Below are 21,112 nucleotides of genomic sequence, written 5' to 3'. Positions count from 1 at the left end.
TCTTCTTGCTTACTCAAATTTTATTTTTTATCACGGTTTCTTCAGTTATGGTAAGATTTCAGTTTTTTTTTTGCGACGAAAAAAAAATATTATATAACAATTTACAGGATGTTGCTGACGCTTGTTTCTTCTTTCTTAATGAATTAATGCTTTTACCGAAACTATATTATTATCGAAAAAATAATGATCGCATCAAAAAAGTTATTAAAACTTTGGAATCGCCGAGATTTTTGCCGAAAAATGAAGAAGAAGAAAGGTAAAATATTAAATTCAAAAATTAAAATTTTTAAATATTTTTTTTAGATTCATAACTATTGCAATGCAACGAACAACATTTTTCCATCGATTTTTATTGGCATTAACTTATCCAACGATCATTATGTGGGCTGTTTCTGCGATTATTGGGCATAAAAATCATTCGGATAAAATATATTTGATTCCAGCTAACTTTCCTTTCAACACAGATAATGAAGCTCTTTATTACTTTGCTTATTTTTATCAGTTATTTGCAATTTTATACACGGGAACAACTCATATGACAACTGATACGATGGCAACTGGATTGATTTTTCATGCAGGTCTTTTAAAAAACAAAAATTTTAATAATCATCAAATTACATAAAAATAATTCTTTTTAGCATCTCAAGTTGAAATTTTGGGTCATCGTATTGCTAAAGTAGGTCATCATGCTGAAGATAGATTCGAGAAGGAAATTTCGAAAAATGTTGTGCTCAAAAGTTTTGTGGATAAACAGAACTATAACGATTTGTTGTCACAAATAATGCATCATAAGGAGATTCTTTCGTAAGTTTTGTTTTTTGCAGTCATTTTCATACAATTCTAAAATTTATTTTTATAGATATTGCAAAGAACTTCAAGCAGTATTTAAAGAATCCCTTTTTGTTCAACTCGTGGCAACTTGTTTCATTCTTTGCATGACAGAACTTCAAATGGTTATGTTGTTAAAGCAAAGTTTTTTACTTTTTGTAACCGGTTTACCTTATTTTATCATTTTATCTCTTCAAATTTATCTTCTTTGTTATACCGGAAATGAACTTACTTTTGCTGTAAGAAATTTTTGTACAAAATATTTTCAATTAATAATTTTTTTTAATTTTTTAGTCAAAAAAACTACTTTATGCTATGTTTCGATCTAATTTCATGACTTTTGATAAACGAACTATCAAAATTTTATTATTTTTCATGGAAAAGTAAGTTTAATTTTTTTTATTATATTAAAGAGTTTTTAGTTTTACTTTGATTTTTAGAGCCAAACGTGACATTGGAATTGATGCACAAGCAATTTTCAAAATAACTCTCAATATAGAGAATTTCATTCTGGTAAGATAATAAAACATTAAAAAGATTTGATACATTTTTCTTTGATTTTTTAGATAATGAGATCATCCTATTCTGTATTTGCTGTTTTACAAACTATGCAATAAAAAAAAAATATGAGCATTAAAAGATTGAAATCGAAAATTTAAAGAAATTAGTTATTGCTACATGTTTATTTTATTAATTATTTCATTCACAAGAATTCACAACTGTAGACAATCATTCGTCGTTTATTCAATTAACTTAAAAATTAGAAAATAAAGATCTCTCGAAAGGAGTCTTTGTAACATTTGATCAATTTTACCTCTAAACGTTTACAAAAATGGCTTAATGTTAAAATATCCTTCAAATTTTCTCACACGCAAATACACACATCAAGCAAGCAAACAATTTATTCTCTAATTTTAATGCATGGCGAACATAATCCTGGCTTGAGGAAACTTGGATGGCATTCGGGACATTTTGGATTTTCGCCATACCATTCCTTGCCTTGTAAACTTTTATCCGGAATTTTCAATTGAAACGAATTAACTCGTTCATTGTTGTCGTAACCCGTTCGCAGCTCTTCTCGTTCGAGAGGGAAATTGAATTCGGGTATCGCATGAATATTTCTCAATTCAGTCCAATTACTTTTGATCAATTTTTCTAATGCACTTTCCAATAAAATTGTGGTTTGTCCGCTGACAGATCGCGTTGCTTGTGAATGTGCTCCAAAGTTATCTGCGTTTTCGGGATTTGCCTCAAATGGAGGCAAAAGTTCAGAAGCGGGTACTTGAGATTTCCATTCGTAATAAATTGGAGGTCCTAATGTTGTCGCAACGTCATGATATGTTTCCTTTTCGAATGGAGGCAATAATTCGAGAGCTAATGGCGGAACGATTGGTTTCGATGCACTTGATACACTTCCCTTACTGATAGATGTTACTTTATTGTTTTGTTGAGCAAAAGGACGAGGCTCGGAAATGGGAGGAATTATGTTCAAAGAAGGCGCAGATATACTCGAAAGTTGAGGTTTTGCGACAATAGCTCGTATCGTCGTTGAAACAGGGCGTCGAGTTGTTGATCGTCTTGTCGTTGTCGTTGAAATTGGTTTTCTCGTCGTTGTTGTCGATGCTCTTGTTGTCGTCCTTTGTGTCGTTGTTGTTGGTAATACCGTACTTTGAACAAATCCAGAAGGATTCTGAATTATTGGAGGACGTTGTTTTGTTTGTGTTGATCTGACAGGAGCTTGTGTTACAGCGAACAAATTATTTTTCTTCGTTGTTGCTTGAAATCCTGAATTTTTGCTCATAACTTTCGATTGAGTTGTTCTTCGAGGAGTTAATGTTCCGTCTTTGTTTCGGATGTATTTTGAAAAATCATAATCTTCTCGATTTCCCTTTCGAACAGCTTTCAAAATACTATCGAATGCACTAAAATCATATTTATCATAGGGCGATTTGGTTGTTGTTGGATATGTTCGTCGAGTAGATTGATCTGCGGGTGTTCGCGCAATTTTGTTATTCTCTTCTGTGTATTCACGATTGTAAATGGGCTCCAAAAACGGCGGCGAATAGTATTTTGATGGAGGAACAATCGCTTTTGGATTTTCTGATGTTACAGATGTTAAACCTTTTGAATCTGTACGCGATTCAGCTGTTGTCAAAGTTTGTTCAACATTATTCTCTTTGATGGTTTTCTTGATGTCATCGATTATGTTCGAGGCTTGTACATGTACAGGTTTTGCTCCGTGACTCGACTCGCTTTCAAGAAAGATATCTTGATTCGGAACACTGAAAGGTTTTGGTTGTCTCAATTGAGGAATTGGATCAATGCTGTTTTGAGGCGATGGGAAAGGATTCTATTAAAAAGGAAAATGAAAAATTAATCATATTAAAAAATTTGAAAAAAAAAAAATATATTTACCTTAAAATTCTTTCGGAAAGATTCTCCTGAATAATCAGGAGCATAAGGCCTATCTAAAATATCAGGTCTTGGAGTTCGAATTTCATGAAAACGTTCTTCTTCAGTAACGAATGGCAAATCACGTTGACCTATGTTAAAAAGAAAAGTTATCAAAAAAATTCTTAAAAATATCAAAAAACATAAACAAGCATTGATGTTAGGTTTCTTTTCCAAGTTAAATCGCCATACCATGTAATGCACCAACCCACCTATTAATAAATTAGCATCATAATTACTTTCAGCTCTGTCACAATCGACCATATACCAATGATCGCAAATGAGCATTCGTTGTTGAAATAATGTCGCATTCGGGCAAATGTTAGTAAACTGCCTTCCTTGTCCATCGCACATGTGATAAAGTTGACATCCCGTTTCGATATCGGCGTAATATCCCGCTGGTCGACCAACACACGAAAACTTCGTTCTCGGGAAATTTCGTAATCGATCCTGCAATTAAATATAAATTATTCATCATAAAAATCGATTAAAATTTGAAATTGGTTCATAAATCAATGTGAGGTAAAAATAACTTGAATTTACATGCAAATTCAAATTGTTGTATATATTTGTATTTTTATTTCGGATGTCAATTTTAAGCACATAAATTATTTAAAAAATTAATAATTTAAAAAATAAAAAAAAAAAATTTTTTTTAAAGTTAGATTTATGTATCAGTACATGTATCAAAACTATCAGATAGCATTCAAAGAAAATTTTGTATTTTTTTACGTATTTTTTACGTATTTTTTTACGTAATTTTTACGTATTTTTTACGTATTTTTTACATATTTTTATATGATAAATTTTCAATCTTCAAAATCTCAACTATACAATAGACAATTAAAGAATAATTTTGTATTTCAAAAAAAAAAAAAAAAATTATGCAAAATCAAAAATTGCACAGTTTTTTGAAATTTTGAAAGATATCACAAAATAGGCATGCACCAAAAACAAAGTTGAACATTATTGAACATATACTTCGTAAGTTTGGCATAAAACTCATCATAAAAACACGTAAAATGATAAATGTTCGAATACAATGTTAACGATTTATGGCTATATTATTGATATTTTCACCACAAATATGCATTTCATTAAGACCATAAGGCACAAGGTTTTCAGCAAAATAATAAGATATGCAATTCGTTAAGTACTAAATTACATCATTCTTTACATTTTTGCAAAATGATTAATTACTGTACTCATTCTTGCATATTCTCTAAATTGACAAATATGCAATTTGATGACAAATTTTCGCCTCAGGTCGTCAATTAAACTTCAATTTCGATTAAAAAAAAGTTGTTTTTTTTTTATAGAAGACTTTATTACTTCCTGATGTATTTTCCATAAAACACTCCGAAGTCAGAAACAATAGAATTGAAAATCTAGACAAAGCAAATTCACACAAGAAATTGAATCATTTACATTTACAAGAGACATTAACAGAATATTTATAAACTTATGTTAGCACGTATGTAACAACGAAGTATTTCCATAAAAGTGCATTTTTAATGTGAATTAGGTTATTACACACACACAAGACTCATAATTAATACCCTAAAGGTGAAATATCTGAATTTTGTTGAATTTGTCGGAATATTGTTCGGTTGTTGTCAGTTACATCAATGTAAATTTAGCATAAGCCAACACACGTAACAAGTTATGCCATAGAACAATGAGTTGTGTCAAGTCTATATTTCATGTTTAGTGTCTCCATGAATCTATTTTGTCGATTTTTTTCGAGTTAAGAGCCTTTTTCACATCTCAAGGGGTATGTTGCTGTCTGTTTTTCAACATGTGAACAATCTGGAAATGTTAAATGCATGTAATTACTACCCACGGACTCTTCTGAAAGAACATTAATGTTAATGTTTCCTATTTGCCATTACAGAAAAATTCTTGTAAGTCAACTGTAATTTCATCCCACGAAGCTCTCTCAATCAATTTTAATGAATGTCTTTCACTCCTTTTAATTTTTTTTTTCAGATAGAACACACAATAAAACATGCAAACTCATTTTTAACCTTTTATTCTGCAGAAATCTAAATAGCCATAAAAAGACAAATTGCGGTGACAATCAAGTCGAGTCATGTAAAAAAAAATTGAAAACAACTCGACATATAGTTTGTATGCAAATAACGAACAAGTGTATTTACAACATTTATTTTTATAATAAAAACGAATAAAATACGAGACAAGATACCTAAGGGATTGAGTACTGAGCGAACAAAAGGTCATGGCTTATGTCTAAATAAAATTTTTACATATTTTTCTTGTAAATCATAAATGTTCGAGATTTATCTTTCTGTCCCTTTGTTCCTGATAAATTGAAATAGTTAATTAAAGTTGCTTCAAGGGAGACGATAATTGATATTAACTCAGAACATTAACTAATTGAATGTTAGTAATTAGAATGTCTTGCATCTAAAGTAGCTTCAACTGCAAAATATAATTACTCTTCGAATATCTTGCCTAAAGGAAGATTTACAACTCAAATAAAAATCTACTGATCTTTCACGAAACTGTTTCATGATCTGTTACCAAGCATGGCATAATGTAAACATGATTATGGTGCTATTGTTATGTCATAGATACACTTTTTTATGGACTAAACAAGGAATATTTTGTTGAGTGAATCGCAGCGTCGAACAATAGAACGCTTTCAATACAAAACTGTAAGTAAATAAAAAAAAAAAATACGAAACGTGAGTCAAACCTTGAAATGCGATACGCTCGGACTTTTGTTTGGTAACATAATGTGTCAAGCCATATCTGGAAGTTATTTAAGAAATGTTTGTTGTTCTATTAGATGATTTCGTGCTCATCAAATTATGCGTTCTTTAAAAGGTGTCGAAGCTTCGTGGATGAAAGTGACAAATGAACGCTTCCTCGTCTGTTGTATAATGGATTTTTTTTTCTTCTTTTTTTCATCTTCCGGCATGGGCCTTGAACCGCAATAATTACCTTTGGTTCATCTAAACTTCTGCATCATCGTCAAAATTAACGGGCGCGCTAAATTTATTTTTTCATAGCGACGCACAGTAGAGCGACGCGAACAAAAAGATGACCAAAAAGGGAAAAAATTATTCGCGTTTTGAAATTTCCAAATAACTGTATGTCAATAGTCTACAACAATAGGAGCGAAAATCGATAAAGACAAAGGAGGTTGTGAAATAACGGGGGCTTGTGAAGGTCAATGATTCATAAAAAAGTGCTCTACTTTTTTTTTTATTTTTTGGTATACATTGCTCAGGTGCATCTCAACGCTTTTGTGAAAATCAAACACACGCAAAAAATCATCAAAAAAAGTTGAAGGTCATTCAATTTTTTTTTTACATTGTTGAAAAATTTCAAATTTATGCAAACACGCAAATTTTTTCATAGCGACGTGAGTTAAAATTTAAAGTTATTTTAAACGTTTTTTCAATTTCGTATTCTTATGTTTCATTCGATGTGACATAAGATGCAATAAATTACTCATCCTAACTAACGTTAATTACAACAGTTAGATTATTGCTTCTAATAATAGAGTAATCGCTGAAAGTAGTAATTAATTTAAAATTATTGCTTATTTATTGTAATATAATGCCTCATCGATTTCAGTTCCGAGAGTACAAATAACCTTGATCTTAGTAAGGAGACATGTTTGCCTTTTCAACGTATTTTTATGACAATTTTGAAAATAAAAGTTGTAAATTCTAATGTTTTATTGAAGCATTGAAACATTTGTCACAGGATAATTTAAATAAACTTACATCAAATGCTGAATAAATCAAATGTAAGCCTCAAGTTACAAAAAAAATGTTAAGTTTAGTCATCAATTAAGTTTTTCCCTCTTGAAATGCGATAGAATAATACTCGATTGGAATTTTCATTTAAATAAACAAAACTATGTAATTAAAGATGATTTTGCAATTGAAGCATGTGCAACTGCATTCACACTATTTAAATTTCAAAACAACAAGTGTGAGATTATTCAAGTAGATTGCGGTTAATACAAAATGTTTCCTGTTCTCTTTCAACGAATAAACTTGTAACTCAAAATTTTCTTTAATATTTTTGTTGTACTCAAAACATAAATATGACATGAATCCCATCAAATTATCATGATTAAGAGATTAATAAGGGTAATTATGTCATTTTACATTTATTTAAATGTCAAAATTATTTTTTTGGTAGGTATGAAAAAAAATTATATTTAATGATGACAATTTTAATATTTTCAACTCTAACCTTGAGTCACACTTATTGAGATTACAAATTTTAAATGTTTTTGTCTTGAAGAAATTGTTTTGTTTCATCAGACAAGGTTAATTGATTATTAAAGAAATTTAAGACGTCATTCAATGCAAAATTGCAATGTGTTGAGTGAATTAAATGGAAAAAAAGAAGATCAATCTCACGCCCATTGTTTGAAATTGTTGGAATTAATCTAATAAAAAAAATAAAATTTCTCATACATTAAGGCCATCATTACCCTTCTTGTATGAAAAATAAAGATTTCAAACACAAAAAATTAACGTAATTAAAGTCAGGTTTAAAATTTAGCAATAATTGAAATTGTAAATAAACACGTCGACTATGATGAAAACTAAAAAATACAAAGAGATTAATGAACTCAAGTCACACGACACGCCGTTTTGTTTCTCTCTAATTTATCGCTTTAAAATGTTATTTCTGAACTTTTGGGTCTAATATTAAAATATGACCCAGATAAATATAATTTTTTAGGTATGATGATGTGCAAAAAAGTACGTAAACTTGACATTAATCGGGGAGTGTGTAAACGATAATAGTTAACTTTTTTTTTCAAATTGATTAATGAAGTAAATGAGTCTTGGAATCCACAAATGGCGTTTGAGCTGCAATTATAGCGAAATATTGAAGAGTTATTTATTGATGAGATTGACTTGCGGTAATAAATAAAGTTAAAAAAAAATATTCATGAGCAAAGTGTAAAAATGAAGAAATATCAAATGCAAGTGTTACACTTTTGTTAGAAAAATGCGTGGATTGTATCATCCTTTCTCTTTGTTGTCCGGCATGTAGGCGTCAACAAGTGTCTTTTACAAATTCATCAATATTATGACGAATATAGTAAGATGAGCTTCATAAAAAACTCCCCTTGACTCAGATGTGAAGTTAAAATTTATTGTCTGTCTCGTTGTTTTATTGTACTTTATAAAAATATTATTGGCATTTAAATGGTCAATGTTTGTTTGGTTTCAATGTGAAAAAATAAACAGAAGTAGATTAAGGCGTCAAAATAACTTTTAATATGCTTAAATATTTTTGTGAATGTAATTTAGCAAATTTGTGACAAATGTCACATTTGCCATCTTCGTGTAAACTGGTTGTAATTGCATCAAAAATATTGCTCAAGATCGTCAACTTCGATAAATTTGTATAACAAACTGCAACATTATTCATAATGTAATAAAATGTTATTGAAAATCAATTGATTGGTTCTGATTTTTTTTTTTAATTTTTTTTACCACAAAAAAAAACATGTTTATTTAGATTGCATGCCAAAAGATTTCAGATAACATTCGATCTCTCATGTTTACCATTTAATTTTATTTTTTTTCCAGAAAAATGTATTTTTTTAAAGAAGTACGGAAATTGCAACCGCATGAATGTAAGCGCAAATTATTTGTAACAACGACATCATCATCAACAAGCAACGAAGAACAAATGGAAACGATAGTAAATAATCGTGTTAATCGTAACCTCATTCTTGCTACACAAATATATTGGTTTCTGTCTGTTTTTATTATTTTTATAGTCTAGTCGAGCATCGTATAAAATGTATTTCGAACACATGTTTCATCACATTGCATTTTTTTTTGCAACACTTTAAAATATCAAGTCAATGAACCAAAAAAAAACATTTTTTGAACGCCCTCATGTGATTTCTCGCCTAATATGGAAGACAAGGTTGTGTTTTCGTCTCAACATCATATTTTTTGGTAAACAGAAACAGTAGAAACGTGAAGATTAACATATTTCCTTAAAGATGTCTTTATAACAACTTTTTTGTAAATTTAGTTAATCGACGTATCGAGACTTTTGCCATTTTTTTTTTGTACGAGAATATAAAACGAGAGAAGAAAAAAAACCATTCACCATCACATTACATTGCTTTGTTTTATATGTTCATGTAAATATTGTGCAAAATTAAGCATTTGGGTGAGACAAAAGTCGTTTCGATATTTTAAAACTGAAATTATTATTGTTGGAATGTGAAGGAAAGGCTTTTTTGGAATGTTGACATTTCGCTCGTAAAATGACCTATGTTATGAATTTTATGTTTAACGATCATCTTATATTTCCGTTCATCATTAAACCTCATTTGGGATGATTAATTTTAATGGAAAATTAAAATCCAATTAAAAACACATCGCAAATCAGAGATGGTTCTTCTTCATTAAAACCAAAAAGTGTGACATGCGTGCTTCTTCTTCTTGTCCGAAAACCTTGCTTGATTGAAACGAAACAAATTGATCTGAAGGATGGCAAAACATAATTTTTTTCAAGGGTAAAGTGATATGGAATGAGAAAATTGTAATTAAGAGAAGAAGATTCGCACAACCTTTTAAAGTTCATTTTTGTAATTAAAAGCAAACACCTCTGGATGACGTGCCGTGACAAAAAAAAACAAGTTTTTGTTGCATAATTGTATTATTTACGATCAGAACATCGTTCTGCACAAGCAAGCAAGCGAAAGAGTTGTTGATTTGTTACAGGTTTTGGATTGCATCTGTATCTTATTCAATTTTCAACGAGGAAGTCAAGATATCGAATAGATAAAATATATAAATTCATCTTTAGTTTATATTTCTTTTCTAAAATAGGATGCCTTAAAGTTTTTTATTCTTTTTCAATTGCAGGTCCATCGATTACTTTTGAGCAAATCGTCATCCTATAACTTCATGAACGGAAAATTCAAAAATACAAACAAACAACAACAACCGATATTGTGCACGATCGAGTAATATGATGATACATAACTTTCACCTTCGACTTCCCAAATGACTTTTCACCTTTGTTGAAACAATCTGATTTCGCTAAAATACAAATATTTAAGGTAATCTGCTAAATTGAATTGTTTCATAGAGAAAATAAGATGAAAAAAATTATCGGAAATTATGCCATATTAACATAAAACGCTCGTTCGTCTCTTGATCGATCATTGAGATCTTTCATAGTTTCATAGGGCCACACAAACATCGTTAAAAAGCCATAAAAGAAATGTATTTTTAAGAGCGCTGATTTACATTTTATATAGTTTAACTACTGATGGAATTATATCATCGTTCATCCAGATGAATTACAGTCGTCTTTTTTGAAGGCAGCAAAAAGACCAACAAATAACAATAAAAGCATGTAAAATTTAAATAAAAAATTTCAACAATATTGTATAAAATTCGTTGCAAAATAAGAGATTTATTTATAAATACACAAGAAAAATAATAATAACAACAACAAAAACGACGGGCAGCGATGATGATACAATTTCTCATCCATTATTTGGTTCATCACGTGTTGTATCTATGGATCAAGTCCATTTTTCGCATTTATTTTTTTTTTTGTTTCTTTAATTGTGATTTATTGTTTCTTTCATTAAATTTTAACAATTTTTTAAGAATTTTACTTTTTTAGTTCTAAAAAAAAAATAAATTTAAAAAGTTTGTTCAACCAAAACAAAAACATCAAAAATAGAAAAAAGTGATATGCACTATTAATTGTTCTGTTTCTTATGAATGAAACATGCGATACATTTTTAGTATAATGACCAAAAATTTTTTTAAGAAATGTTAAGCCCACACAGAAACCAAAACAAAAAACACATCATTCATCTCGCGCGTGAGTACCAAACATTAACAAATAATGTCGTGAAAAAAAACTGTGTCAAATGTTAAGCGTAGACTACTGACACATTAACGAACGGGGCAACGACATCACAAAAATATGTTTCAAACATTCATAATTGCGATGTGAACTTGTATTAACTGAACAATTTTGAATTCAATTATGAAAATTAATGATTTTGCTGATGCAGAATCTTGATGTTATGCAACTTTTATGTTAATTACTATTTGTTTAGATTTGCGCACTCCATTCAAAATTTTTAGTTTTATTTCTGGTTTATTAGTCCGTTGAACTACTTTCGAAAAAAAAACGCGTCGTCGTCGTGATACGGACATTACGGAAGATTTAAGATTCCTGCCTTTCGTAAATGGCTAAATGTCGACACAGTCTGTAGGTGTCTCATTTTTTATTGTTTGTTGTCGTTTTACGGCAAAATCTTTCTTTCCTTCTCTCACTCCATTTTTCGTCTCGATATCGTTATTGTTTCGTGTCGAAGTTTATTGCTTGCTTTCCGCAGCTTAACAATGTAACGAAATTGATATCATAAAATGAAATGAGAATCGCACGCCATATCGCTTTAGTATTCAAAAGAGGATTAAAGGTCTTATGCAATATCGATTATTGATGTTATTAAGTATTTTGTGCATTCAATCGTTGTCGCATCGCATGAAAAGAAAAGAAAATAATAAATCGACAGTAAATCAATGAGCTACTAACAAGTTACATGGCGATAATTCTTGATGTCTCACGACGTGACAAGGAAACAACAACTTCATTAAAACGATATCAAAAAATCTTCGCAGTGGGTTTTCTGCATAAAATTCATATTTAAATTAATAACAATAAAAAATATTCGATTTTTTTCTCGCTCCATAAATCATCATGTGATGAATTATTATTTTCTGTGTAAATTTTACCTTTTATTACAACAAAAGTGTAAGGTTAAGAATATGACGACGAAATACAAAAAACCAGTTTCGAAGAGATATTCAACAAAGTTTCTTCTTCATTTTGTATTGAATTCAAGACGATTCTGACTTGAACATCTTTCAGATGCAGAATCATTTATTGAAAAATATTTAAATTTTAATGTTATGCAATAACAACAACAACAACAATAACAAAATATAACAGTAATCGTGAATTTATGTATTTATTGCAAAGTATTTCATTCTCTTCTCCGACTTCATCTTCTTGCTGTGAGGCAAAAATAAATATTTTTGTGAATCAGAGTATACATTTTATGGGTAAGACGAGCAACTACTGTATCTTTTTGTGTGTCCATACAGGTTTTCCGTGAAACATAAATTGTTATAAAAGCAAAAGTGATTCTGTCTGCGCACCTTTAAAACGAGCAAAATGATCATGAATGGCATGGAATACTCAATAAGACTCGAGCTGATGATTCTAACAAAATCTCAATTTATCCTTTAAAAACCTTTTTTAACGTGACAATATTTTTACTACAATGTTACACAAAATTTATTGTTAGAGGCACGTCTAACTTGCGGAATTCAAACATGTAGGTGCAATTAGACATGCATGTGAGAAAATATGCTCGTTTTCGTGACATGTCTATGATACTTTTTTGACGATGCACACTGAACTCTCGTATAAGTATATAAAAACTAAATTTATTGTTACACCTTTAATTAATTGACCCGCGATGAGAAGAGTAAGATATCTCAAAAAAGCTGAAAAAGTGAATAGACAAGATCTCTCATTTGAATTCATTTTATATTTATTTTTGTTAACTGTGAGAATAGGCGACCTCACTGGCATTAATCATCTAATGTAACTATGACACAGTTGCATTTAAAAGCAACTACTTCGTACAATGAGTAGATTATCTATGCGCCATCTTCAACAAAAATGTGACGATGAAATACAATGAAATTTGTTTTGTTGTGCAAATAAATGAAATAAAACTGAGATTTACTTTAAAAAAAAAAGTTTTTAAAAATATTTCAACTTATCAGAAGTTTGTCATTAAGAATAATAATTAAAACAGAATGCGCTTTTGGCATGCAATGACAGTTTCGTCACGAAAATCCAATTTTCTAACAAAAGCAAAATTAAAAGAGTACAATAAACTCTCGGCATTCGTAAATTCCATTCAACTCAAGTCAATAAATATTATGATGAACAAAAAAAAACGACATTAAGTAGCAAAAATTCTGTCGTTTTCATTAATTTTCTCGTGTATTTATTTTGAGTTTTTTTTAATGACATATTGGACCTTGAATGGCATCCAATGCTTGACACAATAGAGTCATCTTGACGAGCGCAATTTAAAAACGTGTCTAAACGGTAGACATCAATCAAATATTATTGATACAATATGTTCGACACGGCACAGCGATACACTTTTACTTTTGTTTCGGACCGAGATCATTGGAAGTCGTGAAAAATGTAATTAAGAAGTAGAAACTGCGAGGTCAACACTTTTTGAAAAAAAAAAAATAATAAGAACATCGCACGTGATTTGTGTTTGCCAAAAATGGTAATTGTATAATTTTCATTAATTGTTGTTTCCTTATTTATTTTATTTTAAATATTTTAGGCAATTAATGAAATCGTGACTGATCGAACTTTCTTTGGTTGTTTAGCTGATATCAACGATCCCTTAAACGCGTCATTTCATCTGTAATTTTAATGAGGAACACCTTTGCAACCTGTAGTCCATTTTCTATTTAAGCGATTGTTACATCCGACATCTAACTTGCAATTTGAATTTTTTCAAGTTCGTTATGTATTGAGAAGCAACATCACATACGTTGAGTCATCAAACAACATCATGTAAGGTAAACAATATTTCACACTGTAAAGTCTGTCATCGTTTTTGGTCGTGCGACAGAGAATCGTGTGCAGAGGATGTTTGACTATTATGTTGTAATTATGCAGATAATGTTTGAATACGTTTAACAATTCATACTTATTTGTTTTTAAACAATGTTTCAAAATTAGAATTGCCTTGACATTCATTCTTGCCTTTTAGCAACATTAGAAGATATTTTCTATCAAAAAATTTATTGCATTTGATGTTGCATCTTTTATTTTCAACCACGTGAGAAATCGCTTAATATAAGTTTCGACCTACATTTTAACCTTCTTTAACGTCAAATAAAAAAAAAACAATAAGACAAACATCTATATAAAAGACTGTTAATAAAGATATAAGCCGGCATCATCTTGATCTCACAATAAACATTTGTTACAATCTTAGTTCATTGTTCTGACGAGATACGCGATGTTTTATATGATCAACATAATATATTCAAAGAAAAGTGAAACTGTGTTGGTCACTATATTATTATGTCATATTCATCACGCGCATTGTTTTAAAGTGCATTCAAAACGCAATTATGATCGTTTATCTTATAAAATGACAATAAATCTTCCGTTTGGATTAAAATACAGAGTGATTTGTAAATTTTTTATAATACTTTTCTACTTTTATTTTTCATCATTGAAATGAAAAAAATTAAATTAAAAAAAAATTTTTTTTTTAATTTTTATTTTTATTTATTTATTTTTTTTTTAATTTTATTTCATATATTTTTATTAATTGATTTTTAATTTTTTTTTCATTTTTGGATTTTTTAAATTTTTATAGAATTTTATTCGTCAAAAAAATTGGAAGTTTATAAAAAAAATTATTAAAAATTTAAAATTCACAATGTAAAATGAAGAGTTATTGTTGAAAACTATTAATAATTATAAACGGAAATTGTTTCAAGTGTGAAGAAAGTAAAGTACTTTACTCGCGAGTAATTTTATTACATGAGGTTAATTAGTTGGTAAGTGCTTCTATGCAAAATTATGCTAATAAATCATCTTTTTGACATTTAACGCACATCTTAACTCAGCAGGTATTTACAAAAAAAATATTAATGATGATGGAAACTAAACAAACAATTCGTCTTAATTTTCCAAATATTATTACAGCACATTTCATATTATATAATTTTAATTCTTGTAACAATGAGCGCGCGAAATACTCCAATATTTATTGTCCGCGATAATAAAATGTATCATTGTGTAATTTTTTTTAAGTGCAATAATTTTGCGTGTTCGCATGTCACCGTCAATTGCTTTGATAAATTATGTTTGTGCGAGCTTGATACAATCTTCATCTCAAGTTTAATCGAACGTGACAATTAGAGCAAAACAAAGGATTTCCTTTTCATGGAAAGTATAACAAAAAAAAACTTGTGATATAATTATCAAATTATGAACCCATGTTACCTTTTGGCATTTTAAACGAAATTTTGCATGACTTTTATAACAAAAACAAATAACATGAACATTGTATGTTACTATTATTTAATTACTTGAAGAATATTTTTTGTTGTATCGCACAAAAAATATGCCGTCACAGGAGATGAATCACGTTTCATTCAAAAACGGCCTTTAACCATCTTTCATCAACGCAAATATTCATAATAATCACTTCAAATTTATCGTTTTTTTCATAAACAACAACTCGAAAATTGATTGTACTTCACCTCAATATATAATAACTAATAAATTCACTCGAAATTATCCTATATTTCATATTAATTTTTTAAAGAATAGCAGATCAAGTATACTTACGTCTCTTGGCTGCGGTAATCCAATTGCTGCATCAAGTGTTAATATTAACAGCCAACAAAGGCCAAAGGACAATTTTTGTTTCATAATTCTTCTTTTATTGTGTTTTATTTTTTTTTCTTCTTTTTACAATGATTTATTTACAATTCTGTCTGCAAATATTGACACGATGACGTTTTTATCTGTATAAAGTACTGAAATAATTTTTTTAAAGTATTTTGTGCAATTATTCTTAAAGTGTTTCTTAATATTTTAATCAGCAAGTCCAAAAAATTTCGAAAGAGTGTGCATTGACTTATTATTCCGCATTACGTTGGGTGTTAGAGACAAAACAATTGCCATGTGATTGAAGTAAGTAAAGCAAAGTAATTACTACATACACAAGTGAAGTAATGACGAAATAGTAAATAATTCAGAATAACAAACTGTCGAAAGTGTTATTGTCTAACAACGCAAATTTGCATTCAAGATACAAGGGCTTGATTTGCGAATTTCCCATAAATATGAGGAAAAGACAAACATATATAAAAATTGAATGAATAAATTAATAAAATAATAATAACAGTAGCAAATAAATATGAACTTGTGGTTTTATTTAGATTATTTTGTAAAATTTAAAGGAGATTGACTCTCTTACGTTCATGAAATAATAACGAAAAAAAAATACAAACACGAAATATCATTCAACGTTATTGTTATTATTATTATTGCTCAAATTATGTAAATTACGTTTTGTTTGGTCGAATGAATAAAATATTCAACACGTCAAGCGCCATATAACTAGATTAAAAACACGTATGAGAACAGGATGTCGGAGATTTGTAAAATAAATTTTCCGGTAATTTCTTAAGGAAATTTTATTCAAACTTGCGATAAGCAGCTTTTACGTAATTTTTACATGGCTCATCCTCATTTCAAGTTCAAGTTTAAGCTTTATGATAATGACAACATCAAAAATCATCAATAACAATAATTTAAATTCGTTCTCATGCATCTTTACATATCATTTGAACATCTGCGACATGCAAAAAAATAAATAAAAAAATGACGGTTGATTTACATAAAATGGGCGATTTTCAGGTTTAAAAAACAATTTTTATCGATTTGGAAGTGTTGACAAAAGTAAAAGTAAAATCTGGGCCAATATCAAGGATGAATCTTATACGCTTGAAATTGATTATAATCATTAAAATAACTTGCTTTGAAAATAATTTGAACTTTTTTAAACTTAAAAAATAATTTATTATGATAACTAAGGTAAGAAAGGCGTCAACTTGATTGATATTCAATCCTAAAAGCAATGTCATGAAATGAACTGTTAAAACGTAGAAAAAAATATATTTTAAAGTACATGTAAAAAGATGTCGTCATCTTTTCTATATAGAAGTTTAGAATCATCCGCTCATAAAAAGTAACGCATGTCCTCCCACATTTCGTAAAATAATTAGCTGTCACGATTTGTATTACGAACGAACTTAAAAACCTTTAAAATTTGATTGACGAGATTTTTTTTTATAAAAATTTTATTTTAAAATATTCTTTCTATAACATTCATAAAAAAATTTTGCGCATTTTATCTTATATAATTTTTTATAACAGTTGCTTAATATAGAAGCTGTTATAAAATTAATCAAGCCAAAAACGAATTTTATGAAATTTACCCAAAATTTAAACTTTCACCTCGTTCGTCATTATGAGAAATGGTCATCAGTGTTATAATATTCATCTAAATGTCACTCCCATAACACTTTAGCGCCATATCAAAATGATGGATAACTTAATTGTGCGATCACAATAACTTTATAGGCAATAATAATCATAAAAACAAAAATATTTTTGCACAGTTGGAGTGAGATACAGATGTTGCTTTGGCGGACATTAAATCGCCGTGATGTTATGAAATAAAGAAAAAAACATAAAAACGTGTGATTTTAACAGTTTCTGAATATTTTTTAAAAGTTGCATGAAATCCAATATTTTTTATAAAAAAACGGATTTATCCAAAGATGAATTTATTATTATTTTAATCCAATTTCGTTCGATCGATACATACTTATCGGTCATTAAAAGTGATGAATTGCATTTTGTCATTTTTTTTTATCATGGTCAAGGATTTGAATTTAGTTTTTGGGTGAAAAAGATAAGAAATTTGTCGAAAGTAAAATTTTTATTTATTGCAAAATTTGTTGGGCACACTCTTTCATAGTTTTCAAATTGTTGACTTTTAACACTCAACCATTCAAAAAATATTTTTTTGAAGTTGAAATTATTATTCACTTTTAAAGCTGCTCCCACATTGAACTTGCAGTAAAATATTTGCACTTAATTTTATATTTTTTTTATTCGTCTCAAATTATTATTTTAATTTAAATTTTATTTTTCTTGCATATTTAATTTTAATCTCTCTTTTAAATGGTACACCCCCATAGAATTAAATTTCCTCCTTCAAGAATTTTTTATAACTTACTCTTTTTCACATTAACTTTAAAATTTAAAAATAAAAAAAAATCGCGCAAGAGAAAAAAAAACCGAACCGATTCAATTGAAGATCTATCCTAAACTGAACAACTTACCGCCCGCTCTTTCGTTCATAAAATAAAATCATCTGCATCTACGTTCGTGCCGTATGAATAGTTGAATTCGCCTTAAACATATGCAGTATGAAATGCTAAACAATAAAAATAGTAAATTGTTGCATATATTTAGCGTACAAAGCTGCGGGATGACTTTTTTCGTGTGTTGCTGTAAACCGAGGTACGTACCATTGAGTAAACTTGATGTAAACTGGCGAATTCATGTTCGTAAGTTTTTATTCGTATACGGAATTTTTCGTTTATGATAGGAGGCTTTGGAGTATTTTGTCACTTTTTTTTCATTGAAAAAGATAAATTTTTGTGATTTAAATTGAAAAAAATGGTTTCTCTTCGACACAGACAAGAAATTGATCCACAATTGCAATTATTTTTTCAGGAAATTGCTGATCGTCAAGATGCTGCTTTGGATTCTCCTCGTCGAAGGTATTTTGAACGAAGACGAAGAAATTTTCAGCGACAAAATCGTGTTGAAGAACCGAGACCTGTTTACGTGTTAGAAGACAATATTCCATTTTCACCGTACAAAAAGCCTCTGTCGAGTTCCCGATTCAAGGAAACATATGCAACATCAACTCCAAAAGCGCGTTACAAAAAAAGTCGTCTTGTTGCTCCGATGTTTGAACAAATGTATCCTCCGTTGGAAATAAATCCACGTTTGGCGAGACTTGTTGAATCTCGACGTCACAGAAGACAACAACGCGTCGAACCTGAGCTTTTCCGTGTTCCCATGGCAGAAATAGTTTCTCCTCGACGTCGTTACGACAGAAGTTATGGTCGTTCAAGCTACGTTAGAATTCCGAGATATTTCTTAAATGAAAATTTGGCGAGATATTATGAGTAAAGTTCTTGTGACACGTATTCTAAATGCATTCGAAGGCGTCTCATCATTAATTCCGTGCCAAATTCAGTCATCAAGGTTGATCACCTTTCTCCGATATTATAAATGTAACAACCAATTTTGGCATCGAAGACGATAAATTTGTGCAAAAATTTGCATTTAATATCTAAATTTCTGTATATGGCGTGTGCTCAAAATATGTACAAAGCAAAAACAAACGAAAAAAATCATAGATGGGCGTCTTGCAAAGAAAATTGCGAAATTATGAATGTAGGTGCTACCTTTTCGTGTAAAATAAAATTATTAATAATATATACAAATAAAGTAACTCACGTACATATGACCAATTTGATGTACTCAAGTCCATTTTTGTCAGGTAAAATGCAAATCATGTGAGAAATTCAATGGCAATTCGATTATCTTAACGACTCATTAAAAAAATTAATACTAATGGCAATCCAATCATTGACCTTTGAGGAAATAATTCGATCAAATTGCTCTCAGAACAAATTTGAAACAAAAATTGTGTCTTTAAATGAGGCGACGGAATGAATTATGAGTTTCAAAGTCAAACAAAAGTTTTTTTTTATCTTTCTGTCAATCTTTTGGCGCTTCATTCTCTGTGTCGATATTCAATGGTCCTCAAATTTGCATAAATATTCTCAACTTCAAGCATCATTAAGAACAACACGAGCTCTATGGATTGTTTTAAAGTCTCTAAACAAACATTTTGTTTTGAATATTTTAATTTAGAGACGCATCACATCGACACAAATTAAAATATTATGCAGGGAACTTGATATTTATGATGTGTGGGAGGATGTTTAGATGCATTTAGTATATTTACATTAATTTAATACATATTTTGTTATGTCGTCACAAAACTTCAGGCAAGATGTTTCAACGAGATTTTATTCAATTAAGGCATTTTATGTTAAGGATCTTCTTTCAAATCATTCAAAACAATGAGAGTTGAAAAATATATCTTGATCGAATAAGTGAGAGAAGTAATCACGAACATTTTTTATGACAATCGCATTTTTACGACGCTTTAAATCAAAAATTCAACAATTGAAAAACAGTTACAAATATTGAAGCATAGATATCAAGGCTTCTGCTTGCATAATTTGTCTACGAGGTTAAGATCATGAATTACATGAATATTTTATTATTTAAAATTCTGGAATGTTGGACAAATTTATTTGTGTGCAAGCATAAAGGTTAACAAAATATATATAAAAGTTAAAAATGATAAAAACATTTTTTTTCACTTCCTTACAACTTTGCTTTTTGATAGTATAACAATAAATAAAATTCAATCACGCAGTTTATAATTAAATTAAATATATTTTTACAATAATATTTACTCGAAAGTATGACGAAGGTGAAGGACACGCGTGTGAACCAAAAAAAAATATAGGAAATTAGAAATTTTTCAATACATGAAAAAAAACCTCGCCTTTGTGCAGACAAAAATTTTGCACGAGTTTAGGAAATTTGTCTCTACCTGTTGACAAGTTATTACCCATATTCAAATATGATGCTTGTATTGCCAAAAAAGAAGTAAATGTTGAAGGTCAACGAATTTATTTGAATAATTGCTCTATAAACGTGGCTTTTTGATTGATTTATTGGTTCGAATTATGAAGAAGAAATATTTTGTTTTTTTCGTGCACTTGAATTTTTAGTTTAATTCAGCTAATAAATTATTCTCTAACGTTATTTATTGTGTGAGTCGATGACAGTTTGACAATATGTTGCAGGTTGAGATTGTAACTCAATGAATAAAAGCTATAAATTTGCGCGACTTAACATAAAACTTTAAATAAAACGCAATTTACACATCTTATAAAATAATTATAGTATAAATAATTGTCTTTTGTGAAATGTAATTCTTCTTGTAATGACAGCACTTACCTTTGATGAATACAAA

At 29.2% G+C, this 21,112-nt stretch overlaps 1 protein-coding gene across 1 annotated transcript; it reads right to left on the bottom strand.

Moving 5' to 3' along the window:
• Nucleotides 1-1,609: 1,609 nt before the first annotated feature.
• On the bottom strand, nucleotides 1,610-15,834 carry LOC134837941 (uncharacterized). Its single transcript, XM_063853338.1, has 4 exons — nucleotides 15,751-15,834; nucleotides 3,492-3,729; nucleotides 3,244-3,371; nucleotides 1,610-3,178 (listed from the first exon to the last, which is right to left on the bottom strand). Exons 1-4 carry the CDS (start codon nucleotides 15,832-15,834, stop codon nucleotides 1,730-1,732), a joined length of 1,899 nt encoding a protein of 632 aa, XP_063709408.1. The 3' UTR covers nucleotides 1,610-1,729.
• Between the last annotated feature and the right edge of the window lie 5,278 nt (nucleotides 15,835-21,112).

Source organism: Culicoides brevitarsis, chromosome 1 (assembly GCF_036172545.1).
Source record: "Culicoides brevitarsis isolate CSIRO-B50_1 chromosome 1, AGI_CSIRO_Cbre_v1, whole genome shotgun sequence".
Lineage (NCBI taxonomy): Eukaryota > Metazoa > Arthropoda > Insecta > Diptera > Ceratopogonidae > Culicoides > Culicoides brevitarsis.
Note: the sequence above shows the minus strand (reverse complement) of the source record. Positions and strands in the feature narration are given on the sequence as shown.